The sequence below is a fragment of the Paramisgurnus dabryanus genome, chromosome 18 (genome assembly GCF_030506205.2).
Source record: "Paramisgurnus dabryanus chromosome 18, PD_genome_1.1, whole genome shotgun sequence".
Classification (NCBI taxonomy): domain Eukaryota; kingdom Metazoa; phylum Chordata; class Actinopteri; order Cypriniformes; family Cobitidae; genus Paramisgurnus; species Paramisgurnus dabryanus.
In genome coordinates, this window is record NC_133354.1 from 727,461 (window position 1) to 745,000 (window position 17,540).

Sequence of the window (17,540 nt, forward strand, 5' to 3'; positions counted from 1 at the left end):
ACCTCTTCAAGTATTTTAACATATGCAAACTGATCCATGATCCCTGGTATGCGATAAATAGGCCCAACACCATAGTAGGAGAAACATGCCCATATCATGATGCTTGCACCTCCATGCTTCACTGTCTTCACTGTGTACTGTGGCTTGAATTCAGAGTTTGGGGGTCGTCTCACAAACTGCCTGTGGCCCTTGGACCCAAAAAGAACAATTTTACTCTCATCAGTCCACAAAATGTTCCTCCATTTCTCTTTAGGCCAGTTGATGTGTTCTTTGGCAAATTGTAACCTCTTCTGCACATGCCTTTTTTTTAACAGAGGGACTTTGCGGGGGATTCTTGAAAATAGATTAGCTTCACACAGACGTCTTCTAACTGTCACAGTACTTACAGGTAACTCCAGACTGTCTTTGATCATCCTGGAGGTGATCATTGGCTGAGCCTTTGCCATTCTGGTTATTCTTCTATCCATTTTGATGGTTGTCTTCCGTTTTCTTCCACGTCTCTCTGGTTTTGCTCTCCATTTTAAGGCATTGGAGATCATTTTAGCTGAACAGCCTATCATTTTTTGCACCTCTTTATAGGTTTTCCCCTCTCCAATCAACTTTTTAATCAAAGTACGCTGTTCTTCTGAACAATGTCTTGAACGACCCATTTTCCTCAGCTTTCAAATGCATGTTCAACAAGTGTTGGCTTCATCCTTAAATAGGGGCCACCTGATTCACACCTGTTTCTTCACAAAATTGATGACCTCAGTGATTGAATGCCACACTGCTATTTTTTTGAACACACCCCTTTCAACTAATTCAACTAATTGCCCAATTGCACAGCCTTAAGAGCGTGCATATCATGAATGCTGGGTCTTGTTTGTTTTCTGAGAATCTACTGAACCTACTGGTAACTTGTTTGCCACGTAGCAATAAAAAATGTACTAAAAACCTTGATTATTCTGGTTAGTCACATTGTACTGCTATTATTTTGAACAAGACTGTATATATTTTCAGATTTGAATTGACATGAAGGCCTAATTCTATTTATATTGTTAAAAGCGTTTACAGAGTTAGGCCTAAAATTATAAATCAAACCTACATTATAATAGAAGCTTCTAGTTTATTCTGGATTTGGTTTTATTACCATAACAGACTGCAATCAGTGCCTGACAATAGACGTTTTTATGCTGGCCTGTTTATTCGAAATATTGCAAAACATAAATTGTCTGCCAGTGAGAGCTTTAAGTAAATAGTCCGAAGGTTGTAATGTAGTAGATTTAATGTACTCTCTATTAACTCTCTGCTGGAAGACAATACATAAACCTTGGCCTTGTTATTAAAACCTTATGGGGTGGTTTAGCTTAATCCAGGACTAGGCCTTCGTTTAATTAGGAAATATAATTAGTTTTTTATAATCATGCTTTACTAAAAACATTATTTGTGTGCATTTTGAAGCAAAGGACACGGATGTATTTTAAGATATGTCAGTGCAAGTTGTTTTCAGTTTGGACACCTCTTACATTTATTTTAGTCCAGGACTAGCCTAAACCGCCCCTAAGTGTCTTTAATTTTAGTCAATACAATGTTTTTGTCTTTTAATCTCAAAACTAAAACAATAATATTCTGTTTGATTTGAGAAACAATATGACATGATGCACATTTTAGTGCAACTTTATCTTCACACTGTAAGGATGCACACATAGAGAACACACACAAGAGTATGCAGTCAATATCTCTGTTCCCAGATATTCCAGGGCATCTCTTTTTGGAAAATAATACATTGCTCTGAATGTAAGTAATGGAAAGTTGATGTTAATCACATTGTTGACCTGCTGCAGTCTGGCTGCGAGTCTCTCCAGGTATTGTATGCCAGACGCCGAACCCGAATCCATTTCCCAAATGTCTGCTATAGCAGCATTTATAATATTACTGCCGTTAATTACAGTAGGTTTAGTCGTCTCGGTTTGAGTGGCACAGAACGCATTTCAGCAAACAGAGAAACACGTTTGGCATGGAAGTAAATCGTGATCTTTCAGAACGGGTGGAGAGATGTTGTCAATTTCAGAATTAGATTTTGATTTAAACTCTTGGCAGTCTAGCTCGTTTCCCACCTGTGTTATGCTAAATGATTATGAAATGCAGTGAATGTAATTACTTTCTGTAGAGACCCTGCAAAAAAAGTATCTGCATTTTGAAGAAGTTTTTTATTGACTTCTACACATCTAGTTTTAACGGTAATGAACTGTTCATGCAACAGACAGCAGAGAGACTCCCAGAAGCAAACTGTGTTTTAAATGCCTTGAAAAAAGCCACAACGGTGACGGTTCACAGATTTAGTTTATTGAGTTTGAACCTAAAACAGCATGGTTACTAGCCCAGGTGTTCGGGAAACAAGTTACTTGTTACATAAGCAGATTTCATTTTAAAAGTAACAGATACACTGACAGAAAAAAATTATCAAAATGGTCCTAGCTGTCACTGGGGTGGTATCTTTTTAAAAAGTACACTTGTGCACCTAAAGAGTTCATATTTAGTACCTCAGAGGTACATATTGGTACCAAATTTATACATATCTGTGCCTAAATGGCAGGGATGTGGACTGGAGTCACATGACTTGTGACTGGACTCGGACTCCAGTCCCAAATTTGATGACTTGCGACTCGACTCAACATAATTAAAGAAGACTTGAGACTCGACTTAAACTTGACAGCGATGACTCGCGACTTGACTTGGACTTGAGCTCTGACTTAGAAAGACATTATAATCAGATCAGAGTCATTATCACTCGGGTCCCTGCAGCGTGCACTTGACCTGTTGTGCTTGACATCTCTGCTCCTGACAGCGCTGCCCTGTCCATTTGATCGCCGCCCAGCAGACACACAGGCACAGGACGCTGTTGTTAAATATTAGACATATTCCTCACTTCTTTTGTTTGTCCGACATTCACATCCCGAGATTCCCAACGCAACCATCGCACCTTGACAGTGCAATGTACTTTCATTTTAATTTTTAAACACCTGCTGATGCCTGTTCTTTTCAGACCTCTACTGTTTTGTGCAGTCGGTCACATATTTTAATTTCATGTGAATTTCATTTAATTCTGAAAATGATGGGTTAAATGTTAATCTTTTTTTTGGTGCAACAGTAGTATTAGAATAATCCTTACAAACTAGGCAGCTAAAAATTGCACATTAGGCAAGCTGAAATATGATCCTTTAAAATAATTTGAATTTAATTATTTCTTTCACCAAAGAAAGCATTGAGCATTGTGTTTATGTAACTAACATTATGTAACTATACAGTCCTTCAAGAAAAACTGATTTTTTTTGTGATTGTTGCGGGCAAAAATCCTTGATCTTGCTTTCTTTAAATGCAATGGAATATGCAGGATATTTATGCAATTTTATGCAATGAAATCACGGGAACTTGCAAAAATTGCGGGAAATTGCAAAAACTGTGGGAACTTGCAAAAACTGTTTGCAGCTTTTGCAGCTTTTCAATGATGTTCACGTCACTTGATAACGTTCCCATGGCAACCATGGCTGCGCTCGTGTGAAGTAAATGCAACATTTTTTAACTCTGCTTAGATATATGTGATTTTTGCTACAAAAATGCGGGGACTATGAAATCATCGCATATTTTGCGCACGGAAATCTGCAATTTATGCTTCGAAAGTTGAGGCGTATTTGAAAAAATGGTTCCCCCGCATAAATATGCGGACTTTGGCTGATTATATGTTGAATCATGCGATCGCATAATCGCGTTTTTTCTGAAAGGACTGTATTAAGTATAATATATTTTTCTCACTTTTTCACTTTTTAATGTAACTTTCATTTCTTTAGGGATAAAGGAATGAATTCGAGTAAATCCAGTATGCAGCGCATAGTCATTTGATTTTTCTTCATGGACATAGAAATGAAAATATTTTTTTTTTTTTATTATTTAACTGGGGGCTCAACATTTTTAACTTATCACATTAAATTCCTCATGAAAAGTTTATTGAAAAAAACACTTAATTGTAAATCTAAGCACTAATACACTAATTTGGGCAAAGAGCACCAATGATTTGTTAAAGCTTAAAGTTGATGAATTGCAACTCGACTTGGAATTGTCTGTCTTGACTTGGGACTTGTCCGTTTTGACTCGAGACTTGACTCGAGACTTGAATACAAAGACTCGAGACTTATTTGTGACTTGGAAAACAATGACTTGGTCCCACCTCTGCTAAATGATACATACAGTATTAGGTGACAGCTAGGGACCTTTTCTTTTTAAAGTGTACTTGTTGTTTGCATTTATTAATTATTAAAAGTCAACACACAATCAAAACTAAACTTGTTTATTTTTAATAAACTTTGCAAGTCTTCATGTGCAGGATTTATGATGCATATTTTTTCAAAAACATGAAAATGCCAGAACAAATCAATGGATTAGCAAATATCCTACACACTTGTTTACATTGTAAAAAAAATCTGCCTTACATTTTTAAGTTTAATAAAATTTCAGGGAAAGTTTTTTGAAGTATACATTAAGACTAGTGATGAATTGCTATAACTTACAAAAACAATTTAAAATTGCTTAACTTGATTTGAAAAGTTAATGTAATAAATGTGTCGATATGACTTAATACAATATTGTTTTACAAGGTTTACATTATTTATGTTTTTCTTTAATATCATTCAAATGAAAAAACCTGTTCATTTCTAAAGCTCTTTTGACCTTTTTCTCAGATCTGCTGATGATTAAAAATAGCATATTTCACCTGAATATGAGCGCACTCACTGTAGTCACTGCAAACAAATACTGCATATTAAAAACCCGAAGAATGGCAGAAGGGCCTCCAAGTGTGAAAAGTGATGCAAACAGGACAGACAGGAGCCACTATAGACCAAAAACCGCAGGCCCCTGAGGGACGTCAAGGTTAAATGTTCAAACATTCACCTAATGTGTCCATTACACAGTGAATGGCTTTCCTAATTAATATCATGGGAGCAGTAAAGACTTAAAAACCCAAGTACTGGGCCGCCCTCTGGTTGTTTTACTCCTCCTGTTCGCTTAAGTCGTCCACTATCAATCTCCTGAGGTTGATAAACAGAAGCAGAGAGCCTCTTTGATCCCATCTTGAACTAGATTTTGCTTCTCTATGGGGGATTTCCACATACCCGCCAGCTCTGTCTATGCAAGGTCCTGAAAAGCTAACTTCATTTTGGCACTGTGGGGACTGAAATCTAATTAAAGATAAATACCAGTGACATAACAAATCATTTTTTACCTTTGTTCTGCCTCTGCATTTTTCCTTCATGCAGGGAGGGAAATTCCTGAGATGATGTTATATTAAGTTAACCTGTGCTTTAGCTGAATGTACCGCGGCAGTCTTGGGTGATGGATTTGATATATTTCCTCCTCCACAGTTTCTATTTCTATGCTGTCCAGATCACCCACAAGAACTTGGGTCATGTCTTAATGCATCTTGTGTTTTCCCTTGTTGTGTCGAAAATGTTGTGGTCTTCTCATATGCCATATTAAGGCAGAATGTCATTTCCAATCCTACACCCTTGAAAGTGCTTTAAAGGTTCTTCACAGCGATGCCAAAGAAGACCATTTTTGGTTGAAACAACCCATGTGTTAAATTGCAACCCACCGGGTTGGGTTTGTCCCTTTTTGTCCCAATGCTGGGTTGAAAAATGCCAAGCATTTTTAGAGTGTATATGTACACTGCAAAAAGTAAAAGTTGAATCAACCAAAAATATAACTTCAGTTAGTAACGCCTGGAAAGGTGATGCTGTAATTCACTTTAAGTGAAAAATCCAAGTTGAAAATGTTCAAATATTTTAGGTGTTACCAATTTTAGTAATTTTTAAGTAAAAATTTTCACTTAGAAACGTACACACCAAGGCGTTAACGGCGGCAGCTGGCATATGTTTTAACTCTTTCCCCGCCATTGACGAGTTATCTCGTCAATTAAGAGAAAACATTTGCACTAAAAATGTGTTCCTGATGAATTTTTATGTTAATCTGCAATACTACGATTTGGCACTTTCCCAATTTATGAATAAAATGGAAGCCAAAGCGTTATTTACTAATTTTAAACTCTGTTTATGTTTTGGTAATTATTCTGAATCGGATCACTAACAAAATTCCTTAACAAAAATGCAATTATTTCAGCTTTTTGCTTAAAAATATTTTAAAAAGAAAAATACCCATTTTTAAGAGTTTATAAACAGAGAAACAATATAGATAGGATACATTTTTCTTTCCTGTTTTGTTTGTTTGTTTGGTTATTGTTTGTTTGAAAGCAGATGGTCTGTTCTTTCATTTGATATATTTGTATGTTTACATATTTTTTTCAAAAACGGCAAAGCTGGTGGGTTTTGTCCGCTCTAAGCGCTGGCACTCTGTGATGTTTTTGCACACAACGCAGAGAGTACTTTTTTTTTACTCTGGGTAAAACGCTCCAACATGATCTCACAAAGTTCTGTGGGATAGTCACCGAATTTTTTGCAAATTTTCCATTGAATTCTCACGGATCGCCGCATTTTTTCCGTGGCCCTGCCCCAGACTTTCTTTTTTGTGGCATTCTCACGGATTGGTTACTCAACTGCTTTTCCCTTTTTTTCAAACAATTGTCGCTTCGGTTTAGGGTTAGATTTGGTGTTTGCGTTAGTATGTCACTTTAAGTATAGGGATGTCATTTTATGTAAATCTAACCCTAAAACGAACCGACAATGGTAAGAAAATAGGACAAAACAGTTGAGTAACCAATCCGTGAGAATGCCACGGAAAAAAAGTCTGTAACAGGGCCACGGAAAAATGCGTAGATCTGTGAGAATGCCATGGAAAAACGAGCAAAAAATTCTGGGACTATGCCACGGAAATTCGTGAGATCTGGTTGAATGCTCAGCTCGTCAATGTCACTTTTTACTTGACTCTCCAATCACAGCAGAGGAGGGGTGGGACAAATATCACAACAACCAACCGGCGCATCGTTCAACACAAATTTCCAAAATTAATTTTAGTTTCTTGTCTTTTGATGCCGTGTCTTTCTATGTTTTCCTCATGGAACGCCTCTGGGGTCTTTAAATGAAAGCTTTACATCTCAAACAACACCATTTCTAAAAGCAGTCCCAAACTTCTGCCTACATCAAACCGGTGACCTGCCTCATTGTGGGTTAAAGTTGTTGCTATTTTCGTGAGCACTGCGAGGCAGGTAAAGCCTTGCTTTTTAAGAAGCTTGAATTTAACTTCATCAGAAATTAGCTGTCAGCAGTAAGCTCTTGTAAAGGTTTATTATGTGCAAGTCATTGCACCACATGCAGTGATTTTAAAACCTTGAGGAGACAGAGGTCATTGTGTAATGATCGTCATGTGTAGCTGCTTTATACTTACTTTCACAATGATTATATTACCATGACAGGCACCACTTATGTGCATGAACCCTACAATCCAGACCAAGTATTTTTATAAGGTCTTGTTTAGCCCAGGTTATATCATAGTAAACGTACCTTAATGGTTTAAAGACTCCATGAAGTCTAGAAAAAGACAACTTGTTTGTGGCATTTATGGATGCTGCATGTTTATGACTTCTCCAAATAACCCAAAGTAGCTCAACTTCAGACTTGCTGCCTAGTTGTGTGCTTTCTTAGGTTGTATACTAAGGAATTGGAATAAACAAGCATATATTAAACTCGACTTGGTTTCAGTAGCTCAGTTGGTGCAAAATTGCATCAGCAGCACAAAGGTTGTGGGTTTCATCCCAGTGAACACACATACTGATAAAAATCCGTATGCAAGTATCTATTGCCTGCCAAATGCATGTGAATGCATGATGAAAAATCTCATAGATCTACATTGCAGCATAAGGCCTCATCCAGGCTTCATCTTCTAATATTGCCATGTAACCAAATCTCTAGTGTAATGATTTTATTATACCAGCTACTTTGTTAAGTATCATCATCTCATGAAAGTTCTCACTGTATCAAGGGACGTCATGTGCCAGACACCAGATACCGAGCACATGCGCAGATATTTGATAAGGACGTAACTGAGCTTTCTCTTCTCCACACCCCCAATGAAAACGTGCCATTTTAGGCTCACAGATATGAGACACTCCACCGCAAAGGTGACTAGTTTAGACCTCAGCAGTTGTTCCTTTGCATACCGTAAATGAGTCTGCTGGTGAATACAGTACAGTACTGCTACTGTAAAGATCTGTGCAAACATTGCTAAGCCATGTTTTATTAAAGGCATTCAATGTGTTATGCTAGCCACAGACCATGTGTGACTGTCAGTTATGCAGGTTTTAAAATATAAATACCAGGATGTACACCTGGTTTATACGGTGGGAAATCCCCTGAACCCTTTCGTACCCTTGTGATTTTGGTTATAAAACTCAAAACATCATTTGCGTATAGATTACACATTGTGTGAATATGAATAGTTTTGCATTTTATTTCCGAAGTACAACTTTCCGAAGTATATCTTAAGTCGCCAAATATATTTGTTTTATGTATAAGGAAATATATTTTCCTTTGGTCCCAAATCTGTTTTGCACTTTAATGCACCTGGGCTCCTTTCTTACTGTGATTTATTCTTGCATTCCTCAGCAGTTTGTGTCTTAGCATTTTGTTTCTGTCTTATTTTTTGCCTGCTCCAGGGAGCCATTTTTCTACCTGGCAACAGAGTCGCCGAACATCCCAGCAGTGGAGATGAAGGTGGAAAGTTCCTGTTTGAAGTCATCCCAGGTAAGAGAAAATGTCTGTTTTTACAATAAACCCCATCCCTTAGCGTTCATGAGGGGACCGTGGTGAATTCATTCATGGAGGAGAGGTCTTCAAAGACATCCATCAAAGATAATGAGAAGATCTGTAGGCATCTCACTGACAAATGCAGCTAAATTTAGCCTTTTCTGGAATGCAGATCAATTTGGATTGACAACGTCACAGAACAAAGGTGGACAAAGTGAATTTATATAAGTATTTGTAGAAAGTTCTCTTTTATGTAATTTTTTTAATTTAGAAACTTGAAAACATCAGCATTTTGTACATAGAGAATCTGGGGTTTTCAACCTTTACCGATCTTTACAGCAGTGGCGGCCGTTAACTTCTTTTTTCGAGGGCGACCGATGCGAAGTTCGTCATAAAATGTATGTAGCCCATCATGTGTGTGGTTTGTAATTTCAAAATATGTGTTTTTCGCATCGAGAGATAATGGGCCCTATTTTAACGATCTGAAACGCAAGTGCGAAGCGCAAAGCGCAAGTGACTTTGTGGGCGGATCTTGGGCGCTGTTGCTGTTTTCCCGGTGGGAGAAATAACTCTGGCGCCAGGCGCAAATCAATAAGGGGTTGGTCTGAAGTAGGTTCATTATTCATAGGTGTGCTTTGGGCGTAACGTCAAATAAACCAATCAGAATGCTATCCAACATTCCCTTTAAACGCAAGGGCGCAAGTTCCATGGCGGGTTGCTATTCTTATGACGAATTTACCAGGTGCACGCCAGGAGCGGTTCACAGCCGAGGAGACCGACGTTCTTGTAAGAGCAGTCAAAGACAGAGAAGTTGTTTTGTATGGGGATAGGAGAAACCCGCCCAAATCAGCGTAGGTTAAACAGGCGTGAGAGGAAATAGCCACAATTGTCTCATCAGCTGGCATCCCCATCGTTGCGCCAAGCGCTACAATGATGTCAGGAGACGGGGGAATCCCAAGCTTGCCAGCATAAATCGGGCACGCCGTGTAACGGGAGGTGGATCTGCCTCAGGACCTGACGCCAGCAGAGGACATCACTGCGTCCACCCTCACCGCTGAAAGGGTTTGGGGGCTTTGAAATCGGACCCAAGAAACGCAAGCAAGGTCCAACCCCAAAATACACTTACAAATCAAGTTCATATACATTAAGGTTTCTTATGAAAACATTTTAATTATTATTTACATAAAATAAACGTAATACAGCCACACAACAAACTTATGAAAATATTTTAATCGTTATTTGCATGAGAATTTTTTTACGCAGCCACACAATAAATGAAAACTATCACCACAATGCTCACCACTATAATTCCCCTTATCTCATGTGTTAATATTTTTTATTGTAACAATTTATGATTTGCAAAAATAACTGTTGCATCTGTGTAGATTAGATAAGCAAAGTGTGTGTGCGTTGTGCACGCTATACATGGTCAAGCATGCGCCCTTAAAAAGCATAATGAACCACGCGCAACGCCCCACTGACTCTAGACTAGTTTTTTTTTTGGTCAGTGGCACAATTGTTTTTTGAAACTGCAAAATAGCATCAGGGATGGTTTGCGCCGACTTTTTTGCGCTGAACCGCCCAGGGAGCGCAAGTTCATTCCCTAGTTTGCCGCGGGGGGCTGTGGAGGGAAAAACCAGCTGTGCGCCGGTGCAAAATACGAATGATACATGCGTCACTGACAAAGTCAATTGCGCTGGGTGCAAGATAGGGCCCCGTGTGTGCATCACGTGCCTTGTCAAAATAAATGCCTGCTGCAGACGGGTTTATTATAAAAGAGACACATATTTTGAATTTGCACCCCGCGGAAGAGCAGTCATGAGCTGCCACTACTTTACAGACCCAGCGAACTGCCAAACTGGGCACCCATAGTATAAAAAAAATCTCTAAAGCACTTTATGACTTTTGTTATTTACATTTACTTTTTAGATTTACAGTTACTTACATTTACAGCTTTAAAGCATAAAGCTTCAATTTGTATCTTTTGCCTCTCTATCGTCATCTCTATCTGAAGCAAAAATCGCAGGTTACTATACATTGCATGGGTTAACGTCACATAAAGTCAAACTAACATATCCAAAATTGCATCTGACAGCTTAAATTATAAATCATAATATTATGACACGTTATATAGCATTTTTGATTACTGACTTTTATGTTCTTGCTTAATAATGGATTTCTTTTTCATTTTAACCAAGGATTGCAGCTTTGGCTAATCATTGGTTTTAAAGGTAAAACGAATAGAGTTAGAAAATGTAAAACAATTTCCTTTTTATAAATATTTACTTTTAGTTGAGTGTTTTCAGGGATGCTCCAGGGGTCTACAAACTAAACCCATGCTGTTAAACATATTGTTATTATAAACACTGCCATGTGTTTTTTAATGGATGTCTTTCAAAATTTGTGGGTGATTAGTTTTCATAAGTGTGAATTAGTTATGAATGTTATAGATTCACTACCTGCTGTCATCGCACATTTGCATCTTGCCTCTTTTTTAGGTTCAGGGTGTGTTAAGATATGGTTGAGATAAACACAGATGTCTCTCTCTCTCTATGATTCACTAAGGACATGTGGGTGTTTAAGAGGTGCAACAAAACTGGATTGCTGCTTCCTGTTTAGCTCTGGGCACGACTCTGACACTACAGTATATACAAATTAAATAAACCACAGAAGGAAAGAACAGTATTTGCAAATGTCACCATAAAAGAACTGTTTATTCAGAAATGTAAATTTTGTCACAGGTCGTCCAAATCTTTGGCAGAACTGTTTGGTTACACTTTATTTCGCTAATAGACTTTATTAACTATAAGTAACTTTGCAACTATCTAACTCTCATTAGAGTATTAGCTTGCACAACAACAGTGTAATAAAAAGCAAAACTTTTTTCGATTGCGTTTATGAAAAATTTCACTTACATGTGACAATGCTATCAAAGAGATCTATGTTTAGACGGATACACACATATGTCTAAATCCGCTGCATTAAGTATGCCAGGTCAGTAGACGGCGATGTTACCTTGTAAAGATACACTGCAAGCCTGTATACTGACATATTCGTATAAAGTTGGCTTTATACTTTTTTGTCGATTGTACGGTCAGAGGGATTCTGCCTACTAGTGACCTGCATGTGTAATGCACATCACGGTGAACACGACGCAGAAGTATAAATTAAAACTGCCGCGGGGTGTTCAACTACTCTTCTTCGAAGGGCCAAATTTTGAAATTGTAAATATGATACTGGCCAAACTTTTACCCCTAATTTTACCTTTAAGATATTTTTTACTTTTACCTATTATATATATTATAACTATATATAACCCCCTTTCCATTGTGCACTACATCTGGACAGAACGATCAGAGTTCGCCCCCTAGTGGCAGTCACAATGAAATTTCAGTTTAATCGTAAAATCCTTGTAAACATGGGAGAGATGCTCATTCCAGCGCAAGAGCCTTTAATCTACAAATATATTTATTTATAGTTAATATTTTTTATACCAATAATCAATAGTTTTTAAAGGATTCAAGTGCTACTGATAAAGTTAAACAAAAAATTATTAATAATTTTACCTTGCACACATAAATACATCACTTCCGGTCAACGTGTCACATTCAGTGTAGTCGCACAAGTTATTTTTTTTATGCATCCAAAGCTCAAATTGGATCCCATAATTACGCACCCGCAGATGGTTGGCACTCCACACAGCTATTTTCCGACTCTCTTTCCGTTTTTTGGCCGTCAGATGTCACTTACGGTGGAAAGGTAAAAGTAACCATACTAATTTTAAATGAGACAAAGATGATTGGAAGGCCACATTTGGCCCGCAGGGCGCCAGTTGACTAGCCCTGATGTACAGGCCATGTTACACAAAAGTGTAAATTGCACTTTAATAGACATAAATACAAGCAATTAAGACGGTAAAAGCATTGAGAAGTTTTATTTAGACAGACAATGAGGTAGGTGAATTATTATATGTGACCCTGGACTATAAAGTGACACAATTTTGAAAACTTTATTTGAGAGGCATTAATGAACTCCTGTAGGCTGGCAGTATTGTCAATATTATCACATTTACATAGTCTTCGTTTTCAAAAAGTTTGCATTTTAATGACCCCAAAACATACAGCCAAACCAAATTAAAACTTTGCTGTTCACAATTGAAATCATTGTCGTGTAAACAGCCCCTAGTATATGGAGTATGGAGGACCACAAGAGTCATGCAAAATGTAATAAAGAACTTCAATTTTTAATAACTACCTGGACAATAAAAATAGCAATTAATAGATTTGTTTAAAAATTCATTAATTAATCTATAAATAAATAGACAAAGTTACAAAAAAAATCAGTATGTAACATTTTATTAGGCAATAAAAAATGAGATTATAAAAATAAAATAGAAATGAAATATTAATCCATTAATAAATAATTCAAATTAATATAACAATTTACAAAAACAACATAAAATACTCAATAAGTTCATAATTTTAAATTGCATTTATAAATTCTTAATTAAATAATGGAATTTCAAATTGTATTTCAAAAAGCGATTTAAAAAGAGAAATAAATAACTGGATTTATAAATTGAATTACAAATACAGGTTTAAATTAGGCATTTAAAAGGGCATTTCCGTTTGACTTTTCTGTTTTCATTTCCCCGTTGGTTCTCCTTATTCTTTTCGCTATTGGATTTGCTTTTCGTTTTAGCCTCTCTATTTAGCTTTTCCGTGACTCTTTGGGTCCTCATCTGAGATCTATAAATCTGCGCATGACGTACAATCAGAGCCAATCAGCGAGCTTGTTACATCCTCCTGGCCATAGCTAATTTGCATTTCTCATTTGACCATTTGCAAGGACCCAAAGAGTCACGGAAAAGCTAAATAGAGAGGCTAAAACGAAAAGCAAATCCAATAGCGAAAAGAATAAGGAGAATCATTGGGAAAATGAAAACAGAAAAGTTAAACGGAAATGCCCTTTTAAATGCCTAATTTAAACCTGTATTTGTAATTCAATTTATAAATCCAGTTATTTATTTCTCTTTTTAAATCGCTTTTTGAAATACATTTTGAAATTCCATTATTTAATTAAGAATTTATAAATGCAATTTAAAATGATGAACTTATTGAGTATTTTATGTTGTTTTTATAAATTGTTATATTAATTTGAATTATTTATTAATGGATTAATATTTCATTTCTACGTTATTTTTATAATCTCACTTTTTATTGCCTAATAAAATCTTACATAAATGATTTTTTTATAACTTTGTCTATTTATTTATAGATTAATTAATGAATTTTTAAACAAATCTATTAATTGCTATTTTTATTGTCCAGGTAGTTATTAAAAATTGAAGTTCTTTATTACATTTTGCATGACTCTTGTGGTCCTCCATACTAGTAGATGGTCAAGGGTAGGGTTAGGGGAATGAAGGCCTTCACAGACTGGCTCTGGCACAGGTATACTTAAAAAACGTAACGTCTGGGATAAAGTTGTCTGTTGATGGATCATCACAATAAAATGTTAGCAGATATAAGCAGACAGTCCACTAACACTGTAATGACTGGTAGTTAACAAAAAGGTGCAAAGTTACCTATACAGTAGTTAATAAAATGTCTATAATGGACCGTCAAAATAAGGTGTTTTTTCCTTCTTAATGCTTTGAAACAGGATTGTCCTTACCGCTGCCAGCATTTCATAGTTTTATTCCAGTGGCCATAAAGACATCATGACTCGGGGCATAGTTGTCTGAAATATTGATTTAATTTTCTTTTTCATTGCAGCATAGCGTTTGAATTACTGAGACGAGCTTTAGATCCTAAGTAGGTGTAGTTTAGGGTCATTTTCCCAGACTGTTGCTGAGAAAACAAAGAGCAGAAGAGAACATCTTATCAGAGGCAGACCTCTCTAACACAGAGACTCTCAGGTTTGGGCCTACAAGAGTACACGACTCCGGTCTGATCTGCTTGTTCTAGCATGACAGCAGACAGGATGATAACAATTATCTAGACAACATTGTTTGTGACTTTGTTCTCTATCCACCTCGCTCAGCTCCCTATTCTACATTCTTTTAAATGTCTGTTGAAGTTAACAGTTTTACACTTGCATATTGGCACTTCTAAAAATAAAAGTGCTAAAAAGTTTCTTCACAGTGATGACATAAAATGATCAGTTTTTTTTTTCCTCAAAAACATTTAAGTCAAATGTTCTTAACTCATTCCCTGCCAGACATTTTTTGAAAAGTTGCCCGCCAGCATTTTTTGTGATTTTCACAAGTTTCACAAAATGCCTTCCAGGAAAATGTTCTTCTAAAAATATACAAACATACAAATATATCAAATGAAAGAACAGACCCTCTGCTTTCAAACAAATAATAAACAAACAAAACGGTAAAAAGTTTCATCCTATCTATAATTTTTTTATCTGCTTATAAACTCTTAAATATGGGTATTTTTCTTAAAACATATTTTTTAGCAAAAAACTGAAATAATTGCATTTTTCTGAAGGAATTTTGTTAGAGATCAGATTCAGAACGATTATCAAAACATACACAGAGTTTAAAATTTGTAAATCATTTTTGTTTCAGTTTTTTATAAATTAAGTTCACCATCTAGTGGATAATCACGGTATTATAGATTAACATAATACTTCATCAGGAACACGATTTTAATTGACTAAATAACTCGTCAATGGCGGGGAAAAGTTAAAGGCATATTTGACCCAAAAATTAAAATTAGCTATTTATCTAAATATTCCAGAAAATCTGTGTGAATGAACTAAAATCAAATCCTGGATACATTTTCCATTTTTTTAATTTTAATCTGTGTGAAAAGGACTTGCAGATATACACTGTAAAAAATTCCGTATAAATTACAGTGTTATTGCAGCTGGGTTGCCGGTAACTTACTGTAGATTTAAATTTATGTTAGGCAACATTTTGTTCAAAGTTAAATGAACATTAAACATTTACAAGTCTTTGTCTTTACAGAGTAAAACTAAAAAGACAGCATCAAGCAAAACATTATGTGAAACAAAATCTGAAGCAAAAAACAGAAAAAGGTTGATGATGATTTCTGGTTCCCAGAATGCTTTGCATGAGGCTGATATTGTATAGATTTATTCTGTAAAAATAAAGACTTGTTAATATTTACAATTTATTTAACTTTGAACAAACTCTTGCCAATAAATAACATAAATTTAAATCTACTGTAAATTACCGGCAACCCAGCTGCAATTTCTACGGAATATTTTTTACAGTGTATGCAATACAAAAGTAGCTGATGTTGACATCTAAAGCGATCTTTTTTTGTGGTGTTTGGTGGCAAATGGCTCATGTTTATCAAAGGCTTTGCATAACTCAATCCCCACCTGCGTTTAAAAAAAAAAGTTGCCAATTTGATCATCCGTTTTACAATTTCCGTAAGTCTGATCCCTTAGAAAAGATATAGCATCCGTAACATCTTGATTTAAAAAATGTGCAAACAATTTTCACGTTTGCTTTTTCATGCCCCAAAACGCCGTTGTCATGTAAATAAAATAGCCAAAATGGTTAGTTAAAAATGATGATGTGTAAACGGACCCTTAATATATATCAACAATTGAGGAGTTTATATGCAAAAGCCTCTAAATGCCACCCCTGTCAATGATATTTACCAAATGCTCTCGACACGTATTAAATGTTCATCAAATACTTCTGCTTCAAACGCGCTTAATCCCATTCCATTAAAAAATACAGATTTGTTGGCAGAAAAGGGTCTAATAAAAATTGCTCATTTACAAGAAAACATGTCAGACTCGAAGGTTTTGCATCTGAGCTCTTAAAATGTCTCATTTGTGGTTGTTCGCAGTAGTGGGCACAGTGAGTACCTATGATGTCAACCTTAACATTCATGTTATCTTCACTTGAATATATTGAGTCTGATGTCAGCAGTTCCTGGAGAAGGCAAGCGAGCACAGTGCATCTTTGTCTCACAGATTTTGTGACTTTGTATAAGGTCCTAAAAATGTTGTGAGGTATTTGGCATTGACATGAATAGGGGCTTTTCACAGAGTAGATTAATATAACACACATGATTGGCTGTTGACGCTGTCATCTGTATCTACTTATTACTGACGCAGGTAAAATATAGCCTGTAAATGCCACGTTGGCTGTGTCACCAATATCACCACTATCACAAATGAGTTCCCATAATGCACCTGGGCAGTGCGTATACATATTTTTCTGTTTTCTCCTGCATATATCACCAGAAACGTCATCTCCATGCATGCAAAAAAAACATAGATTTATTGCAAACTTTCAGCTGTTTGGAAAAAGAACGGCTCCATGTGTTCTGCTAGTGGACTGTGAAAAACCCATCACCATTGTTTTACACATCAGCCTCATTAGTCTTACGTGATGGCATTTACGAGTGATTCAGTCCTTACGTGCACTTTTCAAGAGAGTTTTATCATCTTTATGCTATTTATTTCATTGTGAGTCTCAGCAATATTTTGATCATGGCTTTTTCACATTGCTGCAGAAGCTATGAAGTCACTTGTCCTTGAAGCTCATGTTCATAAAATGGGGTCATAAAATTGCATTTAATTTTATCTCGTCTTTCGTAAATTTCAAAGGGGGTGTTTGGTTTAGGTATAACATGCACTGAATTTCAATGTGATCACTAGAGGAAAAGTTTTCGCTCTTTTGTTTTTTAAAAGAAATACAGATACTGTATAAGATTGCTATGGTCTGTTTCTGAGAAGATAGAGGTGAGAGAATCACCATTTACTCTCCACCCAGTCTCATCGATGAGATTTTTGTGTTTTTTAAACATCTTT

General features: G+C 36.2%; 1 protein-coding gene across 1 annotated transcript in view; it reads left to right on the plus strand.

Annotated features, from left to right (window-relative positions):
• Positions 1-17,540, plus strand: part of arhgap24 (Rho GTPase activating protein 24) — a 128,716-nt gene that overhangs the window by 35,368 nt on the left and 75,808 nt on the right. The window contains exon 3 of the mRNA XM_065243963.2: positions 8,639-8,726. Within this exon, the coding sequence (XP_065100035.1) occupies positions 8,639-8,726 (88 nt within the window). The remainder of the gene's footprint in view (positions 1-8,638; positions 8,727-17,540) is intronic.